We start from the raw sequence: 22,770 nt of genomic DNA, 5'->3' as shown, positions 1-22,770 counted from the left end.
AGACCAGCTAGCCTTCCAGCTTAAACCAACATGATCAGGATAGGAGACCAGCTAAGACCAGCTTAAAATGTTTTAAAACCCCTCTAAAACCAGCCTGACCAGCTAAGACCAGGCTGGACGACCAGCTTAAACCATTCACATGTAGAATAACTAAATAATGATTTTGATATTTGAATAGTGGTGCTTCGAATGGTTAACCGAATGTTGACCATCCATGCACATTCTTAGTTTGAGGCAAGAAAAAGAGTAATGCATGATTTAGAACAAGTAGTTGTGTAAATAGTAACAGAATTGTCCTTTTTTTAGTGAACTATCCCTTTAAATTTAATCTAAACCCTTAGTAAACAGAATCCCTCGGCATTGACTTTTAGCTTTGACCAGGACTGATATCCTGGATTGATTTTCAGTCCTTGGACATCGATTGGGCATTCAGGTTTACATAGCAGGTCCTCTTCTGTGTGAAGATGTCTCACGTGACTCTGCAGTTGGTCTTCTTTGATGGAGGAGAGGCTTTTGAGCAGTGGACTCCGACAGACTCACTGTATGGTTCACGCCACCTTGCAGACCACATGTCCCTCATTCCTCACCCTCCAGGTTCTGAACACACTATGCTGCTAAATGCTGTGGTGAGACAGGATGCCTAGGATGTTTGTATATGTGTGAGCCTTAGACTCCATGAGTGTATCTATGAGTCTGTACTTAAATTTTTTCACAACTCAATTTTGCAGGATTTCTTTGTTCTTTTGGACCTCACTGGGGCCCAAGATCCCAAGATAGTGAATCGCTTTGAGAATACAGCTCATTGGTTTGACCGCCTTATCACTGCAGGTAAGACTGATTTGACTTTCCTTTAAACTGCAGTAATCATAGTCTGTAATGGGTTTAAATGTAATGGGTTGTTGGTGTAGAAAGACTAACTAAATTGTGCCCAAGACAAAATATGACCAAACGGCAATTGCAAGTGGGGTGGCCAGGCTTCGGTCCATGGTGGCCACAGCCACCCCCTAGCTCCGTCCCTGTAACCATGGCAGTTTCTGTTAGGATCTCATTTAGGACAAAATCTATTTCAGAATAACATTTCCTAAATGCATTATCCTATCTTAACTACAGTTAGGATTTGCTTCTGTAATATGAATTTGTAAAAAATCCTAACTTAACTGATTAGATCTTAACTTAAGACTGTAATATGCCCCTAGATCACTGATTTCACTGTTTCTGAAACTTAATTACTTTCTAAATTTTCTAAAACACTTTTCAAATAAAAGTTTTTGTTTTTCTGCTCAGTGAATTCAAAATAATATTTTAAAGTTGTCTCCTCTATATTAACAAAATGCATATTTTAAATGTATTCTACATAAGTAATATTATTTGAGATATATGTGGAACCCAAGTAATGTACTTAAAAGTAGGCTAATTATCTTAATTGATAGTCAGTAACTGCGATTTGATTAAATTTCAATGTAATGCATTACACTACTTTTTGCACTAAAAGTAATTTGATTACTGTAATTACATTGTAATCAGATTACACCCAACACTGATGTGAAGGAAAAGAAAATGTAACACATAATATCTATTATATTGTACAAATAATTTAAACAAAATCGTGAATAACTTTCAGATGTGACAATTCCTGCCATTGCTGCCCATTTAGACTGGGTATCAAGAGCTGATATTTATGAATGTAAGAATACAATAATATACTAATCATTTGCTAAGGCTTAGACATAGACCTGTAAGTCACTATTATTTATTTACAGCCTGCAATTTTACCCTCTATTTGACCTTGACATTTGACTCTTCTTTTAAGAGAAGAGACTTCATCCTCTGGGCCTCCTGTCTTCCCATCAAAATGAGCAGAGTTATTTCAGGAAGGATGTGAACATGGGGCCAGTTGAAGATGACCATCTTCCTTTCCTTGAAAGAGGTTTCTTTCCATACATCAGTCTGACATCCCAGTTACATTAGTACTGTATAATTCAATAGTTATGTTGGCTTGGCAAAGCAAACATATTGTTATTCTAAAAACCTTGTTTAGGGTTTTTTTAAAATCCCTAAACGAAGTCCAACAATTCTGACTCAAACTCCTCCTAGAGCTAACAAGCTGCATGCACCAACATTGGCACAGACCTTCAAACTGTTCTGGAATAGTGTGCTATGTCTTCTTTTACTTGTCAAACAAATAATTACAATTATGACCATTAATTGCCTATTTTAGGTCTTTCATGAATATGACGTTTATTTGTCATACAAACTGTCACTGTGTGCTTCATGCACAAAACAAAGTCATTTATACAAATTTAGCTTGGGTCATATAATAAAATAAGGGTATATGGTTACTTTTCAGGCATCAAAACTGTATGCATGACAATCAAATATAAAATATAAAAGTAAACATTTTAAAATAATTAAAGTGATATTTCAAGTATCAAAATATTTCTAAATAACTAAAGTATTTCTTTCTTTTTTTGTCAGATTTAGTCTTGGTCCATTTTAAGTTTTCACACATTTTCTCTTTTTTTTTTTAAACCCAGCCAACCTGTATTGCTATTATATTATACTATATTATCCAGTATATTAAAGTAGATTATATTATGCTATAGTAAAATATTTCTGCCTTAAATTCTTCACATTATTTGAAGGTTCTCCGATTAACTCACGAGCCCTAATTTCTCATGACTGAAGACTCACGCTGTGTCCAAAATCATTCTCTCATTCAGTATTTTCTATATAGTGAATGGCAGTGAGTGCACTATTTCTCAGAAGTGAGTGAACGAAATGAGTGAGTGAATTAGGACGGTGACGTATACACCGAGCGTTGGAGCAGAAACAACATCACATATGAACTTTTAAAATACTTGGGCCTTACTTGTTATTCTTATTAAATAATATATTAATACAATAAATCTTCATTCTGTTTGTCATTTTTAATATATATGTTAATATAAAGAGTAAACACATTTGATCAAATGTACATTATTGTATTTATTTGTTATACTTTAGTACTACAAGCTGGGTAGCGTTTCTCATCTGACCATAAACAGCACCAAAGTTATCATAACCTACATGTTTTAAGTGAATATTTAAATCATCCACAGAATTATCATTTCCACTGTGTGCAGTCTCCTGAGTTAAAATAATATCACCTCAGTGAATTATTTAGAAAATAAAGAATTCTTCATCTTAATGTCAAAATTCTGTATAAGTAAAGAGTACATTTTAAAATGCATCTGTATGTTTTGGCTCGCTATATTTTATTATGTTATTTTAATCAAGTAATGATTTGTCAAAAAGTAATTTAATACATTCAGCATGAAATAAAACATTGCAGAAGTGAAGGAAGCAGTAAACTGGCGTCTCTCTCTCTCTCCTGCATGCGCTTCCTCTCCCAGCTCGTACGTCTTCCCCACGGTGGATTATGGGCAATTCCGTCACTCGAAATTAGAGTGCATTGTGGGTAAGAATGAGTGAACAAAAGTAGGGAACGAGTGGCTCACTCGGAACTCAGACACTCCTACAAAATGCCGGACACCTGAACTAGTGCACTATATAGTGGATAGGGGGCGGTTTCAGACACAGCGTTAGAGATTCTATTTTTTGCAGTTGATCATCTCCACAGAAATACTGTAGAGTAGATCGGCATCTCCTCTGTGTCACTGCGTGTCATCAACACTGCGTGAATGAACCCGCAATGACCACGGACATTTGCCATAACACGGTCGTTTAAGTGAAACTGGCGCATTTTACGTTCACTATTAAATTAATTCGTTTGTACCTCGTTTATATTTTCGCAGGAGTTTGGTGCGAGCACATCAGAGCACTTGAGAAGCGGTTCATCTTCACATGCTCTCAAGAGAGCTGCTCTGGTGATGTCTGCGGTGCGGTTCCATGAGATGCTTGGAATTCAACTGAATGAGACACAAACGCGTTTTTTCTGCAAACTCATGAGACACAGCATGCAGGGAAAGTTGAGGCTGTGTCCAGCTTCTTAATTGCCTGCTTTTTATTCAGTAAAAGGATCTCGGTGTTTCGACACTACACAACTCTATCACTGGCGAGTGAAATGTTAATATTAACTAGCCAGTGGCTAATTACTCGCAAATGCGAGTGATTTACTCGCTATGTAGAGGGCTGCATAACATTATCTCTTTCATGGAACATAAAAAGAGATTTTATGTTGAAGGGACTGACAGCCTCAGTCACCATTAATTTCATTGTATTTTAAAAAAGAGCAGCATCAACAGTCTTCAAAATTTTTCCTCCTGTGTTCCACAGAAGAAAGAAAGTCATACAGATCTGGAACAACATGAGGGTGAGTTAATACAAAAATTAGAGGTTTAATCTTTGGGTGAACTATCCCTTTAAACACAGCCTCACACCATTTCTTTTTCTCCAATTTTCAGAGTCTTTTGTAATGCTATGATTCATTTCAGTGGTGGTTGGCTTGATTTATGGCTTAGAAGTCTGTATTGAAGAATTTTTGTAAAGCCTATGGAGAAAATGAATGGGAATAATACTTATTGAATGAAGGGTGCTGAAAAAGTGGGACAGTGATGCGCTTTATTGCAGTAGTATTGTAACAGAAACCTCTTTTTGTCTCTCTCTTTCTCTCTAACCGCAGGAGTTCCAGTGCTGCACATGATCGCTACACCTTTCCCTTCCTTCCTGCACACGATGGAGGACACAGGAGACCAGATTCATAGCCACACAGTGGAGAATCTCACAAAAGTCCTTGTGGTCTTTCTTGCGGAATATTTCCGGCTTTAGGCGTGCTATAACATTTCAGCCAACCACATCCTACATGGATTAGCCTATAGCTCAGCTTCACTGCTTAAGGATATCTGACATCAGTGGCTATTCTCAGGCTGCCGTTCTAATATTCTAAAATACGCTTGGACTTAGGTCATGTTAATCAGTATTGTGCCTTCAGGGTAGTTCTGCTATCTGGAAATGCAATGTATAGACAAAACAACATTATTATCTGTGCCAAAAACAAAGATGTTTACAGAAGGATGTTCAACCGTTCAATAACTGTGCAATAAAATCAATAGAATTTAATGTAGATACTAAGAGCTCAGGAATGGATGCAATCCTGATGCTATATAAGGATTTATTACACTATGCACTCACAATTATTTAACTCTGTAATGCTACAACAATTCAGATATACAGGTGCATCTCAATAAATTAGAATGTCGTGGAAAAGTTCATTTGTTTCAGTAATTCAACTCAAATTGTGAAACTCGTGTATTAAATAAATTCAATGCACACAGACTGAAGTAGTTTAAGTCTTTGGTTCTTTTAATTGTGATGATTTTGGCTCACATTTAACAAAAACCCACCAATTCACTATCTCAAAATTAGAATACATCACAAGACCAATAAAAAAAACATTTTTAGTGAATTATTGGCCTTCTGGAAAGTATGTTCATTTACTGTATATGTACTCAATACTTGGTAGGGGCTCCTTTTTTGCTTTAATTACTGCCTCAATTCAGCGTGGCATGGAGGTGATCAGTTTGTGGCACTGCTGAGGTGGTATGGAAGCCCAGGTTTCTTTGACAGTGGCCTTCAGCTCATCTGCATTTTTTGGTCTCTTGTTTCTCATTTTCTTCTTGACAATACCCCATAGATTCTCTATGGGGTTCAGGTCTGGTGAGGTTGCTGGCCAGTCAAGCACACCAATACCATGGTCATTTAACCAACTTTTGGTGCTTTTGGCAGTGTGGGCAGGTGCCAAATCCTGCTGGAAAATGAAATCAGCATCTTTAAAAAGCTGGTCAGCAGAAGGAAGCATGAAGTGCTCCAAAATTTCTTGGTAAACGGGTGCAGTGACTTTGGTTTTCAAAAAACTCAATGGACCAACACCAGCAGATGACATTGCACCCCAAATCATCACAGACTGTGGACACTTAACACTGGACTTCAAGCAACTTGGGCTATGAGCTTCTCCACCCTTCCTCCAGACTCTAGGACCTTGGTTTCCAAATGAAATACAAAACTTGCTCTCATCTGAAAAGAGGACTTTGGACCACTGGGCAACAGTCCAGTTCTTCTTCTCCTTAGCCCAGGTAAGACGCCTCTGACGTTGTCTGTGGTTCAAGAGTGGCTTAAAAAGAGGAATACGACAACTGTAGCCAAATTCCTTGACACGTCTGTGTGTGGTGGCTCTTGATGCCTTGACCCCAGCCTAAGTCCATTCCTTGTGAAGTTCACCCAAATTCTTGAATCGATTTTGCTTGACAATCCTCATAAGACTGCGGTTCTCTCGGCTGGTTGTGCATCTCTTTCTTCCACACTTTTTCCTTCCACTCAACTTTCTGTCAACATGCTTGGATACAGCACTCTGTGAACAGCCAGCTTCTTTGGCAATGAATGTTTGTGGCTTACCCTCCTTGTGAAGGGTGTCAATGATTGTCTTCTGGATAACTGTCAGATCAGCAGTCTTCCCCATGATTGTGTAGCCTAGTGAACCAAACTGAGAGACCATTTTGAAGGCTCAGGAAACCTTTGCAGGTGTTTTGAGTTGATTAGCTGATTGGCATGTCATCATATTCTAATTTTTTGAGATAGTGAATTGGTGGGTTTTTGTTAAATGTGAGCCAAAATCATCACAATTAAAAGAACCAAAGACTTAAACTACTTCAGTCTGTGTGCATTGAATTTATTTAATACATGAGTTTCACAATTTGAGTTGAATTACTGAAATAAATGAACTTTTCCACGACATTCTAATTTATTGAGATGCACCTGTAGTTCTATATTTAATCCTGCGATGATTTTCTCAAATTATAGGGCTTTGGTAATGTTTAATCTCTAGTAACTACAATATATTATATAATATACATTATAAAAATATTGAACTGTGTATTTTGCAGTTGCTAAGTTCCAACATGGGCTTGTATAGCTTGATATAGCCTATCTGATTAAATAAAGGGGGAACATTAGAGTGTTGGTGTCTCTGTGGTAGAAAGTGTGTGATTGTGTACCGCCTGGCCACTACGGGGCAGTGTAATGGACAATTACTGCCACGACTCGCTTTCATAACATCACAGCCTCAGTTAGGAAATGCAAGGTCACATGGATCATTTAAATGAAACTGCTGTGTAACAATGTTGTCAATCTTTGGACATTTTATAACTTAAGCAAATAATAAACCTTTACAGTAAGGGTACTTTATTATGTACAATGAAATGGAGCGCTGTAATCAAGAAGGTAGAGTGTTATTATTGTTATTATTGCATGTGTATTTGATTTACCTTGAAATGTGATAGTACAGTCGATTTATTACAGTGTGTATTTAATCAACTTTAGACAGATTATGCTCCCAAGACCTATACTAATAATTATGCTAATGATATGCTATAATACAGAGATTTGACAGTAATTTTATATTACTGATTTCTTGATCTCGCACACCATTCTAAAACAAAAGCAGCAAAATTCTACAGAATATTTTTATTTATCTTATATGGGCATATTATGTTTTGCTACAATGTTAATGATCATGTCAATGTTGAATCATGTTTTATTACAATTTAATTTAGTAAATGTTTCATTCATAAATGCAAGTATGCCTCTATTCACAGTTTTTGTGAAAGAGATGAAACTACAAATACAATATCAAAATCTGTAATCCAGAAAGCAACGAAAACATCTGAAATATGTTCTACATTCAACATTTTCACTTAAATTATGTTTAAAGTGACATTTGTTTTCTCTCTGTCTATATTTATTTATTTTTGTCAGTAGGTATATACAAATTGAAATATGAATATTCTAATATTCACATCATGTTTGCCTGTATCTGCAAATTCCTTATAATAAAGTTATGGAGCAAAAAACGAAATAAATCTGCAGTAATGTTAAGATTTATGCATTTCAATTTCATAACAAAATTCCATCAAATTGAATTGAGTAATCTTTGATCAACTAAAAAAAAAAATAAACGACATATTTTACGGGTTTTTTTATTTTTTATTTCATTAAACATAACACAGTTCAATTTGATGGAGTTTTGTTATTAAATTGAAATGCATAAATCTTAAAAATTGGCTAAATATTTTTTGTGAGTGTAGAATTACTGTTCATGGTGGTAAATTGCCTATTGCCAGACAGTGTCTAAACAGAAATATTTGGTTGTAACCACAATGTAGGTACCAGCTTGTCTGGGATGAATCTAAAACAACATATCTGATGTTATTTTCCCATTAAACATAATGTATTGACCACGGTCATTGTTTCTCTTTGTAGGCTGAAGACACCACCGTCCATCTGCATTGAGAGTCCATAGAGCCTTGAAACCGATCACTTGTGTTTTTGTGTTTATTACCCACCACGCCATGGTACGCCACAGCAAGCTACAGATGCAGGTCTTATCGCTGTATCGGCAGTTTCTGCGTGCTGCAGAGGACAAGCCGGGATTCATACCGAGAATACGAGATGAATTCCGTGCCAATGCTTCAATAAAGAAGACTGATGTCATGCACATAGAATATCTGTATCGGCGCGCCCAACGCCAACTTGAACTGCTGAAAGATGTCAACACTAAACAGCTAGGAGCTTTCAGCAAGTCTAAAGAGGACAGTTGACCATTCATAACATCGTCTGTCGGCCAATATGCATTAAAATATTTTACAAAATGTGATTGAGAAAGAACAGACAGAAGTGCAAAGATACAGATTGGTCTCTGGGAATTTGCTTCCTTGCTTCAGTTATCCAAATAATGAAGGGATCAGTGAAACTTTTACACATCTCAGGAAATCAAGCAGAAGCATGGGGTATTTGGGGATAATTTATGTTTTTAGCATGTTGTTTGTGTTAGTTCACTGGAAGATTAAATGCAGATTATTTGCTGCTATATCAGTATTCTCGCTTTGCCTTTGCCTCCAAACACCTGTGGTTACTGTGTGAAAACAGTGTCCTTTGTTTGTAAATGGGTATACTGGATCTACCATGTACTGTTAAGAGTCAGTGTAATGGAGTGGTTAAGATTTGTTCTGTTAACACTTCACCGTGTGGCATTGCATAAATTGATTCAACAACAAACATTTATTAACCTTCTCGGCACATTGTTAAAATGGTGCTGTACTTCTATTTATTGTCTTCATGTTGACATTTTGAACCTTGACCCATGTCAGGGTATACAAAAAGATAATGATGTATTTTACACAGGACTGTCAACTATATATGAAAGTGCATAATGTCTCGATTTCAAATGAACATTTTTACATGGGTGGTGCAAATAGTCACATGACCAGAGCCATTTAATTCCACTATGCCCCTCTGAAAGATGATTTCTTTGTCAAAGCTTTGTAAAAAGAAACAAATAAAACCTAATATAAATACATATACAACTACCACATTTGCTACATATATTGTTTAAAGGGTCTATTATTGATTTATTAATAATATTGCTCTTGCTTATGTCACATTTGTGACCAGTGGGAAAACACAGAGCCTCTTTTTTCAGTAGGTAACAGATTGAATCATTATAAAGTTGCAAATTTCAAAGTATTGTTACAATAAATTAAAGTAAAATCAATAATAATATGCAATTACTTTATCATTCCCCTTTTCCCCACATCTGCAAGTCAGTAAAAACAAAACAACATTACGTTACTTTATTGCAATTTCCTATTAGGTTCCGTTAAGAACTGTGCAAAATTTGACTCCCACCTGTTACAAATGTGACCAAGAGTAAAAGTGCATACTTTAAAGGTACACTCAGAAAATTATGTCCAGTCATATGAGATGAAGACTACAGTCATATCAGTAACCTTATAAAAGCTGTTCAATTCTAAAATGAGAGGGTCCCCTCATGGGGGCTGCCATGTTAGGATCACATGACCAGCCGACTACTTCTCAATCTCAGTAACCGCCCTGTTATTGGACACTTTCACTCATGGATTAAATTATTTATGGCTCACTGAGTATAGTGAATTTCTATGATGGCATCTTTAACTGAAAACTATTGCGATTGGCTGCATCCACGCCACTAGGTGTCACTGTAAGTTCAAGATGACGTAAACAAAAACTTACCGAGTGCACCCTTAACTTTCAATGTTTTAAGTTATTTTATTTTTTTAGATAAGGCATGTAGTTTGGTTCATTGGGCCAGCCAAGGTGTAAAATACATGTCTTCACATAGCTGGGGAAAACTGTGGGATTAAATGGATCAAAAATAAATAGTAATAGTTAGCGGTCACTACTGAGTTCAAATTTAGTGATTAATGCTGTTCTAAAGAGTTATATAAAATAATATCAGTTTAATTTGTATTGTCCAAAATTCTTTCTTTTTTATTTAAGATGTTGGACTGGACCTCACCTGCAAGGTTTTGATTTGTCCCAGTGGTTAATTTCTCACATACTTTCAGCATAATGTAAACAATTTTGATAAATCACGGTAAAGTTTTCAGTTTGGGTTTACCTCATAAACTAACCGTAGCACAACACACTGTACGTGTCTCATAATTTCCACAGGCAGGCGCTAATATAGACTAAAACTGAATGCTTTGGTGGAAGAAGAAGAAATTATGTAAACAGGAAGGTTGTGTCAAAAAAAAAAAAAAAAAAAAAAAAAAAAGCAAAGAACGAAAAACTGTTGTAGTTTATATTTTATTGATTAATGGCATTTACTTATCTCTCAAAATAGAAATACGTATTGAATTTCTTCAACAACAACAACAAAAAAATAAATAAATAAAAAAAAAAAAGAGAAAAGTATGGCGGAATCAAAAGAGATGTCAGACGCCCAGTTAATTCAGCAGGTTGGTGGAACGTCAATTCTGTGAAATTCAGCTCAATATCCAATGTTTCTTTAGTAAAATATTACATATTTAATTTAAATTAGAACAGTAAAACGTCATATAAAATATTTAAATCAGCTTTGTGATGGCAAAATTCATTTGAACATGCCAAATTTGTCTTGATAATTAGTCCTAATGAAAAATTTCGTCTACAACAGTAGAAGTGTAATCTGTTTGCATTACATTCAGATTCATTCTCTTATCGTACTGAAGCTTACAGGGTAAGTTTTGTGTTCTTTTGTACGATTCAAAATAAATAAAGACACTAATAATCTAACCTAAATTGGTTTGCTGGTTTTAACTGGGATATGCATAGCTGGTCTCCAAGCCTGACTAGCTGACAAGTGCCCAAAACCCCTCTGAAACCAGCCATCAGACCAGCCTTATGGGGCTGTGAGACCAGCTAAAACCAACCAAACCAGCCCAGGTTGGTTTAGCCAACCCAAAATTGATAATTGTTCTTCAATTCTCAATTTTGCTGTATTATACTGTAAATATTGTAATATATTGTACTGTACTGAATTGCTTATTGTCTGTTATATATTTGAAGAGCTAGTTCATGATAAATTGATCATTCTGTTATCATTTACTCATCCTCATGTCATCACAAACTTTTATGACTTTCTTCTGCAAAACACAAACGAAGAGTTTTTTTCTGTCTATACAGTATAGGTCAATGGGTTCCAAAACTTTCAAGCTCCAAAAAGGACAGCAAAAATTAATCCGTACGACTTGAGTGATTTAATCCATGTCTTCTGAAGCGATACGATCGCTTTAGGTGAGAAACAGACCAAAATTTTAGTTCTTATTTACTGATTGGAACACAGTGCAGGCTTCATCATGCTGCACATGGTTGCCAGGTACTTAATCCCAGCATCATTGTACATCAATAAGAATTTGCAATTTAAATTTCTTGTGTTTACCATTAACCTTTTAGCGACCACAGTACATTTTAAAAGTATCCCAAAAAACTCATCCCGCCACTCTATCATTTTAACTTGCGTCTGCATTTTCATAATAGCCCAACTGGGCGTGACAACCGCAAACCTGGCAACACTGTGTCTGGTTTGTGTACAGCACTCTGTGCATGTGTCAAGCATGTGGAAGTGTGTGAATGAACTTCTGTCATGTACATGTCAAGGAGACTGCATATGTCAAGATTTATATTGAATAAGGACTTAAATTTGGGTCTGTTTCTCACTCAAAGCGATTGTATCTCTTCAAAAGACATGGATTAAACCTCTCGAGTCATTTGGATTACTTTTATGCTGCCTTTATATGCTTTTTGGAGTACAACAACTTGAATTGAATGGAAAAAATTACCTCATAAAATCAAAAAAAAAAAATGGTTTGTGTTCTGCAGAAGAAAGAAAAGCAATGCACGTTTGGGATGGCATAAGTGTTAGTAAATTATGAGGAAATTGTCATTTTTTTTGGCTGAACTAATGCAATCTTACTTGTGCAGTAAACTTCAACTTTAATTCAGAGTTACTAAATGTCTTAGCAAAGAGATAACAAGTGTTGGCGATTTGTCATTTTCTGCTTTCACAGAAAGAATGCATCCAGAGCATTGCTGACTTCATGAAGAGAAATCCCAGGGTTTCCCAGCGGGAGTTGAATGCAGAAGTTGAGAAGAACGTGCTGCTGTTTGCATCTAGGGTGCAGGCACTAAATTCTACACTCTGAACTCATCTCTCTAACAGTGACCTTGATGGATCTGAACAGACCAAAAATATCCCTCCTCTCTCTTTTATGCTATCTTTCTGTTTTGTATTTTTCTGTTTACATTTTGCCAAATTCCCAGCATCTTTAACATGTTTATCCAAATTGTCAGATGCTTACTGAATAGGCTTCATAATTATTTTTGCAGGCAAAGGATGTTTTTCTAAATATATATATATATATATATATATATATATATATATATATATATATATATATATATATATATATATATATATATATATATATGTTTAAGTTTTCATCAGTTTGACAATTCATTGGTAGTAACTCAGGTGTCAGTTGTTATAACAAAGTAATTATTTATGTAAATATGTAATCATGCATATTACCTCTTAAAATAGGTGCTGATATCTAATCATTTCGTGTGTGTCCTATCAAATTCTAAATGACAACTTTGTATGGTGCTTTCTACATGTAGCTGAGGCCAAACAATAACTCATTGATTTACAGCTGTGTAAAGGCCAGTTTGGAGAGCACTGATTTTAACACAAAGACAACAGGGAAAGACAAAGAAAAGGATCAGGTGGAAGAAGTAGAGCGAGGAAAAATAAGAGGGAAAGGGACAGACTCCATAATGAGCTTTGTGTCATCATAATATTCATAATGCAGCACCTGCGATGAATTACATTATGCAGATCACACTTCTCAGATCTCTTGATGACTTTAAAGACAGTGTACTGTAGCACTCTGAGCCCAAACCAATGATTAGTGCTACTTCTTTAGGAGTAATAGAAAAGCTAGACATAGCTTTTGGTTTCTTTTCAGTTTTGCGAAGGCAGTTGCCTAACGCTTGTCCTCTTATGAGGAAAAGTTTATGAATAATATTCCACACACTCTTTTGATACAGCGCTTGCCTTTCTCCACTGCACCTGGGCACTTAGAAGCAATGACCAGTACTCTAATGATGGGGGGATACAGTCTTGTGAGCTGGCAACCAAGATGAAAGGCAAGGGTGGGCTGGTCAGAGAGAACAAAGCAATGTAGTCACGGCCAGTCTACCATCTAAGCACATCTCACAATAGAGAGAGAAAGTGCCATGGCTATATATTTGTCTGTCAACATCAAACAAAGCAATATTTTAATGTCAGGAAAGCAACAGGGAAATGGTGGTCTGACAGTTGTATGAAGATTTAAATGGTACTTGTTAAATGTCCTTGAATTTGCTTTCTTAGAGAGACATGATTGTAACAGTAGTGGGTGATCCTGTGAGTGTTTAGGTATTTGTCATATGACAGCCCTTAACAAAAAATTACCATTTTAACCATAGTTTTCAACCAAAATAGCATTACTACAGTTCAAAGTCCCTTTCAAGGCAAGCCAGTCCACTCAGCAGCCATGTTGAGATTGCTCCCCGGTAGCTATTTTCAATGATCATGTTTACATGCACTAAAGAAAACAGTTTATTCTGGGGTTACTGCAGAAATCAGTGTTCTGAAACATCATGTTGCTATAATGCTCATTTCCTTACACTGTTTAAGGGATTAAGAGAAAGCAGTTTAACACACCTGGGTTTCTCCCAGAGAACATGGCTTATCTGGACATGTAAATGCATAAGCGGCATTCTAGTGGGTGTCTGAAGAGTGCGCTTGCGTGGAACAGACTGGGATAACAAATGTCATAGGATGGAGCCCAGCAACATGTCAACAGAGCGGAAAGAATTCAACATTTCTGGGAGTACGGTGGGAAAATCACATAAACTGTACCCATTTATACACACCAATGTAAAATATAAGTAGATTTTTTTCTTTTCTTTTTCTATGTAAACATGATCTTGACGGATATCTTTGACCATTGCGACCGTTGTATTTTGTCTCGCATTTTTTAGACACTGTGTCAGGTTAAAAAGAACATCAACTTTTAAAAACGTGACTCGATACACCCGTGTTCTGTTCTATTCCTTGCACTGCATGTTTTTTTTTTTTGTGTGTTTTTTTATTTTTTTATTTTTTTGTGTGTGTGTTTTTTTTGTTTGTTTTTTTTTTTTTTTTTGCACAAGAACACATTCCAGCTGAATGGCCTTTAAGTTTTAACACTGTAAAGTCATCTGTTTATTATTATTATTTTTAATGACAGTAAAGACCTTTTTCACGCTTGGGGTTTGGTACGCAGAAGTAAACGTTTGCAGGGTAAATGGTGACAATGGTGAAGGTCTCCTTTAAGACTTCAGACATTTCGAGTGACGCAGCAAGAGAGTCTGTGAGAGAAAAGGGCGAGTAGAAACAAGTTAGGAGAGCTATTTTATTTGTGCGTGCATCTTATAAACTGAGTTTTCCATCCTCAATACACAATTATGATTCGGTTGCATGTTGTAAACTTGCATCTACCTCAATTTATGGTAATTATGTTCGAGTGAGTGAGCGCGTTTAGCGTGCGCTCGTTTCATGCACTTTTGGTTACACGTGAGTTGTTCTGCTGCCTTCACGTGCTATCGTACATACGAGTTTCCCACTCGGAAGTTGCGCATAAAACTGGGAATCGATTCCTCGATTCTGAGGCGTTGGGAATCGAGAATTGGTTCGAAACATGTGAATCGACTCCAGATTTCTTCCGGGGAAAACGGTTGATATTTTCGGACTGTTTATTTCGTCGACCGCTGAACTACTACAATTTACAAAATGATTATAAAATGACTGAATCTTAACGATCATCAATCTGACTCCTAGTCAAATCCGCTCCGTTTGTTCAACTGTATGAAGTAATCCCACAAGCCCTTCAACACATCTGCTTTCCAGACCTGATAGTCTGCAGGTATTTTACTGCGGATTAAACTAATAATCAAGTAACATGCCAAATTTGTGACAGTAAATTGGCATACAGTAATAACGTCCCCGATGTTACAACACAAAGTCTGCAACAAGGAGATGGCAGAATTGAGTCAGTTTCCCAGTTCACATCAATAAATCGGTATGTTAAAGTTTAAATGATCATTGTGCTGCACTTATTAAAGCAAGTTTCCCTCAAATTTATATCATGGGATTGAAGCATCGCGCTTTGGTATGTGCATACAGGACCTGATTTAATTTTAGAATGGACCTATTAATAGTAAATGCCATTCATGCTATTATAAACATTGCAAAGAACGCTTTGCAGTGAGCTGTTTATTATGAGATTTAACTTTGCCACCCGTTTTTTTCGGAATCGAAATTCGGAATTAAATGGGTCTGGAATCGACTCTTGGAATCGATTCTAACGATTCCAAAAACAAGAATCAGAATCGGAGTCGATTCCCAAATTTCTGGAATCGAACAGCCCTAGTTGCACATGAATGACCCCTCAAGTCGTAATTACGACTGGGAAACTAGGAGATAATTTTGATACCCGAGTTTCCGAGATGGGAGGAGTCCTAAACTTTCAACATGGCGGTTGAGAGTACCGTTTCTGTAGTGAATGACAGGTTTTGTTCATTTTTCTATTTACAGCTCATTGTTAGCCCTTGCCCTTTTGGTCAAATTAATTTATGTGTATCAGCAACCATTCTATGCATGTTGTAAATTTTTACATGGTGAAAATAGCTGGCATTTGACCAAAATTCCATTATCGTCAACAAGCTAACTGAGTGATATGTATTATGGTGTCAAAATAAAGGTTCCTCAAGAAATATGTATGAATAAACCTGGCGTCCTCCATGTTTCCTGTTCTTTCCGAATACAAAGCACGTGAACACGATGTACTCGTAATTACCACCTCAGAAGTGGGAAGTAGGAGAATTCCGATAGCACACGAAGGCAGCATTAGAACAGACGATTGCATTGATAATATTGATAAAAGTGTTTGCCCATTATTATTTTGTTTGCTAATTGTCTTGCGTGTTAGATATCTGGTGTTAATTACCAGACTCTAGGTGAACTGATGATGTTTAATGTTAAATGGCTTAGTCAGATGTCAGAATGGCAATTCAGATTGTCAATACACTGATTGCAGCAATATATTTGCTTACTGATAGTTTTATTCATTCTTGTATTGGCACTTGAAGTCTGTTTTGTTATTCCTTCATTTGAATAGCATTGTAACTATTTAATTGTATTTAATCTTTATTTTGTACAGACCACACATTCCCATGTCATTGTTCATCCTACCTGTACTTCATCTGTACATCTGAGCCATCTAGAAGTGATTAAAGTCACTAAAAGGAAGAACTGTGGATGACTGAATTATTGGGCTCTGACCGGCCTGCCAGGGAGAGTGCTTTCAATCTAACAGTCCTCAAAGAATCACACCCAAATTTTCGTTGTTCTTCCTTACAGGAGTAAAGGGAGATCACAGCAAATATTATTTTCACTTACCCATTTACTCCAAGACCAAAAGAAAAAATCCACTATTCTGTTTGAATGACTTTCCAGAAGAGGAAATAATAGAGAGCATTTGATTAAGACAGTAAAATGGGAGAAGATGCCAAATTTTTTGTTACTCAGGCAGCTGTAATCGTAACTCCCTCGCAGTTGTGGTAATTCATTTTTTAAAACTAATTCCAGGGTAATATAACACAGCATAATTGTATAAATTTACATTCAATATTAAAAAAAAATTATAAAAAAATTTGCACGATTTACGCTGACAAATAAAGCGGAAACACATCATCACGTCTTGGGGTCCAGTGTTACCACATTATTTTTGCGGTAACAATACTGACTTATGCCACTGACTATGTTTACAAGCAAAAAAATTATGTGGACAGTCTTTTTTTTCAATGTGAGACACGTTCTCTCTCCCTCTCTCTCTCTCTCTCTCTCTCTCTCTCTCTCTCTCTCTCTCTCTCTCTGCGTTTTTGACACTACTCTTCTACTCTTCTGCTGCAGCATTCAATCATACGCTGCCAATGATTTACACTTGCCATGAATAAACTACATCTTGTAATTAATTAAACATTTACAACACTTTTACTTCTAACTCACTACATAATTACTGTGATATTGTTTAGAGGACTATGGTGATATCAACGGTGCTCATCATCACATATTAAATCAGGTAAGCAACATTTAAATTGACAACTTTAAAGTATCTTTAGTATTACAAAGTCCTTAACTTCCTTAATGTGCATGTGATTTACATTTTCTAAGTATTTCCAGCCAGTCGTGTATTGATAGGCGATCAAGTCACGGAACCTCTTAAAATGTATTACGTCATATTTGTCATTAAAACTGTGTTGGTCATTAAAAATTCTCTCTCTCTCTCTCTCTCTCTCTCTCTGTATATATATATATATATAATTTTTATGAATAACATAATTTAAAAAATATTTTAAGACATTTATTTATTTATTTTTTCTAAGCCACTATATTTGAAGTAAGGATCTGGCAATTTATATTCATGGAATATGATGTACTTGAACTTGCATCACAAACCATATAATCTTTCTTCTTATTCCATCACTTAAGTAGCAGTATTGTGTTTGCAGACAGCCTTGGCTTAAGGATGATTCTACATCAAGACCACACCACTAATACTGACTCCTGGTGCAGTATCTGTCATACTTGGACACAGTCATGGGGAAAGATAGCAATCTTGCACTTGCCTGCCTACTGTTACCTACTAGCCCAAAAGGTGTATTTTGAGGTCTTATTTCCTGGGCCTTGTGTCATTTTACCTGATAACCTTGCTTTTAACGATCACATCCATCCGAACACCTCTGAAGAAAGTGATATGCTTATGAATCCAGCAGAATGTTAATGGACAGGGAGAACAAACATCTATATTTGGAAAAATATTCTTGTCCGGTACAGTTAACCCTAACTGTAGATGCAAACAAAAGCCACATATAGCTTTCATGTGACTCTGTACCTGGTCTAGAGCCCGTTGTGGTGTAGTTGTGATTGTTTTTGGTTTTATGTGAACATGTAAGTGCATTTTGTGGCTTTGCATGTTTGCCTGTTCTTGTCATTTTCTGCTGGTGATCAAGTCATGCCACGTGGAAGAAATGTCAGCAACAGCTGTTGCCTCCCACTGCACCTGAATGAGGACAATGCCCGTTTTGGCTTGCTGGCAGCCCTTATACTCCTCTACCTGCTCTGTGGGGCGGTAGTGTTCTCCGCTCTGGAACATCCCTCTGAGCTGGAGGCCCACAAACGCTGGGAGGAACAGCTAGCCAACTTCACCCAGCAAAACAGTATAAACCTGAACTCACTCGAGTCCCTGCTAAAGCAATATGAGGAGGCATTTGTGGCTGGGGTACGTGTAGACAAACTACGGCCCCGCTGGGACTTTTCTGGGGCATTTTACTTTGTTGGTACAGTGATCTCCACTATTGGTGAGTTCTGTTAATATCTCTGTTAACAAATATATTCCCTCAATATTCAGACTTTTAGATCTGTAAACCAGTTACCATTGTCAGCCTATAAAAAATCAGTAAGCAAAAATGGTTTCCTATGATTATAGTTCCCAGATGTTTTTGTGCTTTTATTTTATAAAGGTCCCTTTGACCAAATCAACTTTGTTAACTGTTTAACAATAATTACAATTTCCCCATATCTTTTTACTATGATCATAATTAATAAATAGTTCTTCCAAAAATGTATATTTTGGCTTTATTTAACTCAGCTTTATTATTATCTTAATAATAAAGATATTTGCAGAATGTCCAAGCTGCTCTAGTCCATATAATGTTAGACTGTGACCAGTGGCCATCAAGCTCCACAAAAAGCAAGAAACAAACAAAAAAAAAAACCCTTAAAAGTACCAATAAATTACTATACACAAGTGAACGAGACTTGAATTATAGCGCACAAGTTGTATGGAGTACTTTAGTGGTCCTTTTTTGTCCTTTTTGGAACTTAGCACTGGTTCAATCATGTTTCCATCAAGTTACAAATGTATTTAATACAAAAAAATTAGAATATTACTAAAACTATTTGCAAATAAAGGAGTGTTTCCATCCCATGGGTTGAAGAGAATCAAAATGGTCACTTCTGAGGAAATTGGCACAAAATGTAAGTTATAGCCACTGTGGCTCTCTTGTTCAGTGTAATAATTAATTGTGATTTATAGAGCGCAGACAAAACGTTCTCTCAAACCTCATGTTTGCTTGCAGTCGGTGGCAAATGCCTTGTATCTAGAAACAAAAGTGTGTCAGGCAGTTCTGGGAGGTACCGATAACTGTAGCTAATCATTTTGATGACAGGCTTTGGCTCCGGCATTTCGGAATAACTAGAGCATTTGCGATGCTATGCAATGATACTGGTCTGCTGGTTAGTCCAATTAAGAGTGAATTATTCATTTACATTACTTGAAGTGTTAGTTCACCCAAAAATGAAAATTCTCTCATCATTTCCTCATGCCATCCCAGATGTGTATGACTTTCTTTCTTCTGCTGATCACACACAAAGAGTTTTTGAAGAATATTTCAGCTCTGTAGGTTCATACAATGCAAGTGAATGGGTGCCAACATTTTGAAGCACCAAAATCCACTTAAGAGCAACATAAAAGTACTCCAGATGACTCTGGTGGTTAAATCTTCTGAAGTGATATGATAGGTGTGGGTGAGAAACAGATCAATATTTAAGTCCTTTTTAACTATAAATTTACTTTCACATTCTCCTTCTGTTTTTGGTGATTCACATTCTTAATGCATATTTATGGTAAAAACTGACATAAATATTGACCTGTTTTTCACCCACACCTATCTTTTCATGTCTGAGCACATGGATTTAACCACTGGAGTCATATGGATTACTTTTATGCTGCCTTCATGTGGATTTTGGAGCTTAAAATTTTCACTTTCATTGAATGGCACCCATTCACTTGCATTGTGAGGAACTACAGAGCTGAAGTATTATTCTAAAGTTCTTAATTTATGTTCTGTAGAAGAAAGAAAGTCATGCACATCTGGGATGCCAGGGGGGTGAGTAAATCATGAGAGAATAAACATTTTGGGATGAACTATCCCTTTAACTAAATGTGTTTCCATCGTAGTTTATGTGCATGTGTTCTTATCGAATTAAAATTGTATCACCCTCAAGTAAGCGTATAATTATTTTATGCACATTTTGGAGATTTTATTTGCATCTTAGGGTTTCCATGCAGGAATTTTTATGCAATATCCTAATATTCACTTAAAAATATGTGGATGGAAACCCAGCTACTGTCTACATGCATTATATGGAAAAGAGCAGATTGGATGCTCTTCAAAAAATCCTTCTTAATCTCTTTCTGTGTACCTCAAAAGGAAGGAAATCATACAGGTTTGAAGTGACATGAGGCTAAGTAAATGATGGTAGAATATACGTTTTTGGGTGAACTATTCCTATAGCCATTCTTGACTAGTTGTACATCATTTTAATGCAGCACATCAATAAAATAGTATCTACTTCCTATTTCCCTCCAGGCTTTGGCATGACCACTCCCGTTACCATTGCAGGTAAGATCTTTTTGATATTCTATGGACTTATTGGTTGTGCAGCAACAATCCTCTTCTTCAACCTGTTCCTGGAGCGCATCATCACAATGTTGGCCTACATCATGCGCTGGTGTCACGAGCGCCAACTGCGACGCTCAGGCGTGGGAGGTGTGGAGTCCAGGAGTGAGGACGATAGTTTGGAGGGTTGGAAGCCATCGGTCTACTACGTCATGCTCATTCTAGGCATAGCCGCCCTGCTGATTGCCTGCAGTGCGTCCGCCCTCTACTCTGCCATGGAGGACTGGGACTACTTTGAGTCCTTTTACTTCTGCTTTGTGGCCTTCAGCACCATTGGGTTTGGAGATCTGGTAAGCAGCCAAAGAGAGAGCTATGATGCTCAGGAGGCCTACCGTCTTGGCAACTGCCTCTTCATCCTTATGGGTGTGTGTTGTATTTATTCACTATTTAATGTCATCTCCATCATCATCAAGCAAACTCTCAACTGGATCCTTGCCAAACTGGACCGCAGCAGGGCTCAGTGTCCATGCCGTGGCCGGCCATACAGGAGGCGAGGTCAAGCCTGCTGCTGCTGCTTCCCTCAAATACTAAGCCAGCACCACAATCACCACCCTCCACCAGGAAATTCCAGGCAGAGGGCTCCAAAACGCAATGCCGTGCACCCTGCCCCGCATAACGAGGCGGCAGGAAAGCAGCGCTTCACTAATGCGTCAGTGGAAACAGTTTGTGATAGTGAGACTGATGCTGGCTTAGGACCAGATGGAGGTTATCTGACAGGGCGCAGACTGTCTGGAGAAATGATCTCAGTCAATGACTTTATGGCCAACAAGGTTTCTCTGGCCATTTTACAGAAGCAGCTCTCTGAGACTGCTCACGGCAATCCAAGACAGAGCCATGTTCGCCAGAATGGCTTCTCCGGTGGAGTAGGCGCCTTTGCTATCATGAATAACCGCCTTCAGGAGACAAGTGTTGACAGGTAGCTCATTTATACAAAGGTGACATTGGATATTGCACATTATTTACATATAAATGTATAAAGGGTTTTATTAAAACTCAAATGATCTGACATTCAGAACAACTCCATGGGAAAATGTTTTAAAATTAAATACCCTTCAGTTTGCAGAGGTTTTATCGTTAATTGCATGCAATTGAAGATGTACATTGCAAATTTACTGTTGTAATATACAGTACAGAGCAAATTAGATAAATTTAAAATGGCCAATTTACTTATATGTATCACAAGGACAGTGAATGTTATATTAGGATAATGGCGAGCATCTATGAATGGTTTCATTTTTAAGAAGCAGACAGCTCTCAGTATTTTACATCATTATAAACAAACCAAGGAATTTTAATGGTAACATCGCTTCCCAGTGTCACTTTGATGCTGAAGTGATTGGCTGGTATGGTGAGCAATCACACTGTTTCACTGGAGAGATCCTTTAGTGGCTCTTCAAAACAGACTGATTTTCAAGAGCCAGGCAGATGTAGCAAGAACACTTACAAAGAGACAGTCCCAGGGGAAAATGACAAGTGTCAAATCAAAGGGAGATGGTCAGTATTGTATTGTTTAATCATTTATATGACACCGCAGACAGTATTGATTGTCCTAAGAAATAAATTATATAAAATGAATACAGATAAATTTAATATGATCAAGAAATGCAGATCTATCAAGCTGTCTAAATAATAAAGCAAATTATTCGTTGATAGATTGTATAGTATTGTAAACACTAATTTTACTTTGTTAAATATTTATTTTGATATTTATATTTTTGTGTTAAATGTAAAACTTTCAAAAATGGCATGTCGTTCAAGGAAGTCTGACTCTCTACTGCCCCCTCCTAACTGATTGGTGTTACTCTTGTACTG

General features: G+C 36.8%; 3 protein-coding genes across 3 annotated transcripts; all 3 read left to right on the top strand.

Moving 5' to 3' along the window:
- Positions 1-464: 464 nt before the first annotated feature.
- On the top strand, positions 465-4,855 carry LOC127430922 (glutaminyl-peptide cyclotransferase-like). Its single transcript, XM_051681063.1, has 4 exons — positions 465-626; positions 729-828; positions 1,811-1,927; positions 4,622-4,855. Exons 1-4 carry the CDS (start codon positions 465-467, stop codon positions 4,765-4,767), a joined length of 525 nt encoding a protein of 174 aa, XP_051537023.1. The 3' UTR covers positions 4,768-4,855.
- A 3,404-nt stretch (positions 4,856-8,259) lies between these two features.
- On the top strand, positions 8,260-8,866 carry LOC127430739 (succinate dehydrogenase assembly factor 1, mitochondrial-like). Its single transcript, XM_051680759.1, has one exon. The coding sequence runs from the start codon at positions 8,343-8,345 to the stop codon at positions 8,589-8,591; it is 249 nt and encodes an 82-aa protein (XP_051536719.1). The 5' UTR covers positions 8,260-8,342; the 3' UTR covers positions 8,592-8,866.
- An 8,525-nt stretch (positions 8,867-17,391) lies between these two features.
- Positions 17,392-22,756, top strand: LOC127431231 (potassium channel subfamily K member 13-like). Its single transcript, XM_051681568.1, has 3 exons — positions 17,392-17,516; positions 17,947-18,795; positions 20,869-22,756. Exons 2-3 carry the CDS (start codon positions 18,450-18,452, stop codon positions 21,876-21,878), a joined length of 1,356 nt encoding a protein of 451 aa, XP_051537528.1. The 5' UTR covers positions 17,392-17,516; positions 17,947-18,449; the 3' UTR covers positions 21,879-22,756.
- The last annotated feature ends 14 nt before the right edge of the window (positions 22,757-22,770 follow it).

This window comes from Myxocyprinus asiaticus, chromosome 40, assembly GCF_019703515.2.
Source record: "Myxocyprinus asiaticus isolate MX2 ecotype Aquarium Trade chromosome 40, UBuf_Myxa_2, whole genome shotgun sequence".
Classification (NCBI taxonomy): Eukaryota; Metazoa; Chordata; class Actinopteri; order Cypriniformes; family Catostomidae; genus Myxocyprinus; species Myxocyprinus asiaticus.
The sequence above is the reverse complement of the archived record's forward strand: the minus strand, read 5'-3'. Positions and strand labels throughout refer to the sequence as shown.

What these genes read in the sequence shown, in the direction of transcription:
- LOC127430739 (XM_051680759.1), top strand. Translation starts at nt 8,343, where the DNA reads ATGGTACGCCACAGCAAGCTACAGATGCAGGTCTTATCGCTGTATCGG.
- LOC127431231 (XM_051681568.1), top strand. Translation starts at nt 18,450, where the DNA reads ATGCCACGTGGAAGAAATGTCAGCAACAGCTGTTGCCTCCCACTGCAC. An exon ending in TACAGTGATCTCCACTATTG is followed by an intron (nt 18,796 to 20,868) that starts GTGAGTTCTGTT and finishes ATTTCCCTCCAG; the next exon opens with GCTTTGGCATGACCACTCCC.
- LOC127430922 (XM_051681063.1), top strand. Translation starts at nt 465, where the DNA reads ATGTCTCACGTGACTCTGCAGTTGGTCTTCTTTGATGGAGGAGAGGCT. An exon ending in TGACCGCCTTATCACTGCAG is followed by an intron (nt 829 to 1,810) that starts GTAAGACTGATT and finishes TCTTCTTTTAAG; the next exon opens with AGAAGAGACTTCATCCTCTG. An exon ending in TCTTCCTTTCCTTGAAAGAG is followed by an intron (nt 1,928 to 4,621) that starts GTTTCTTTCCAT and finishes CTCTAACCGCAG; the next exon opens with GAGTTCCAGTGCTGCACATG.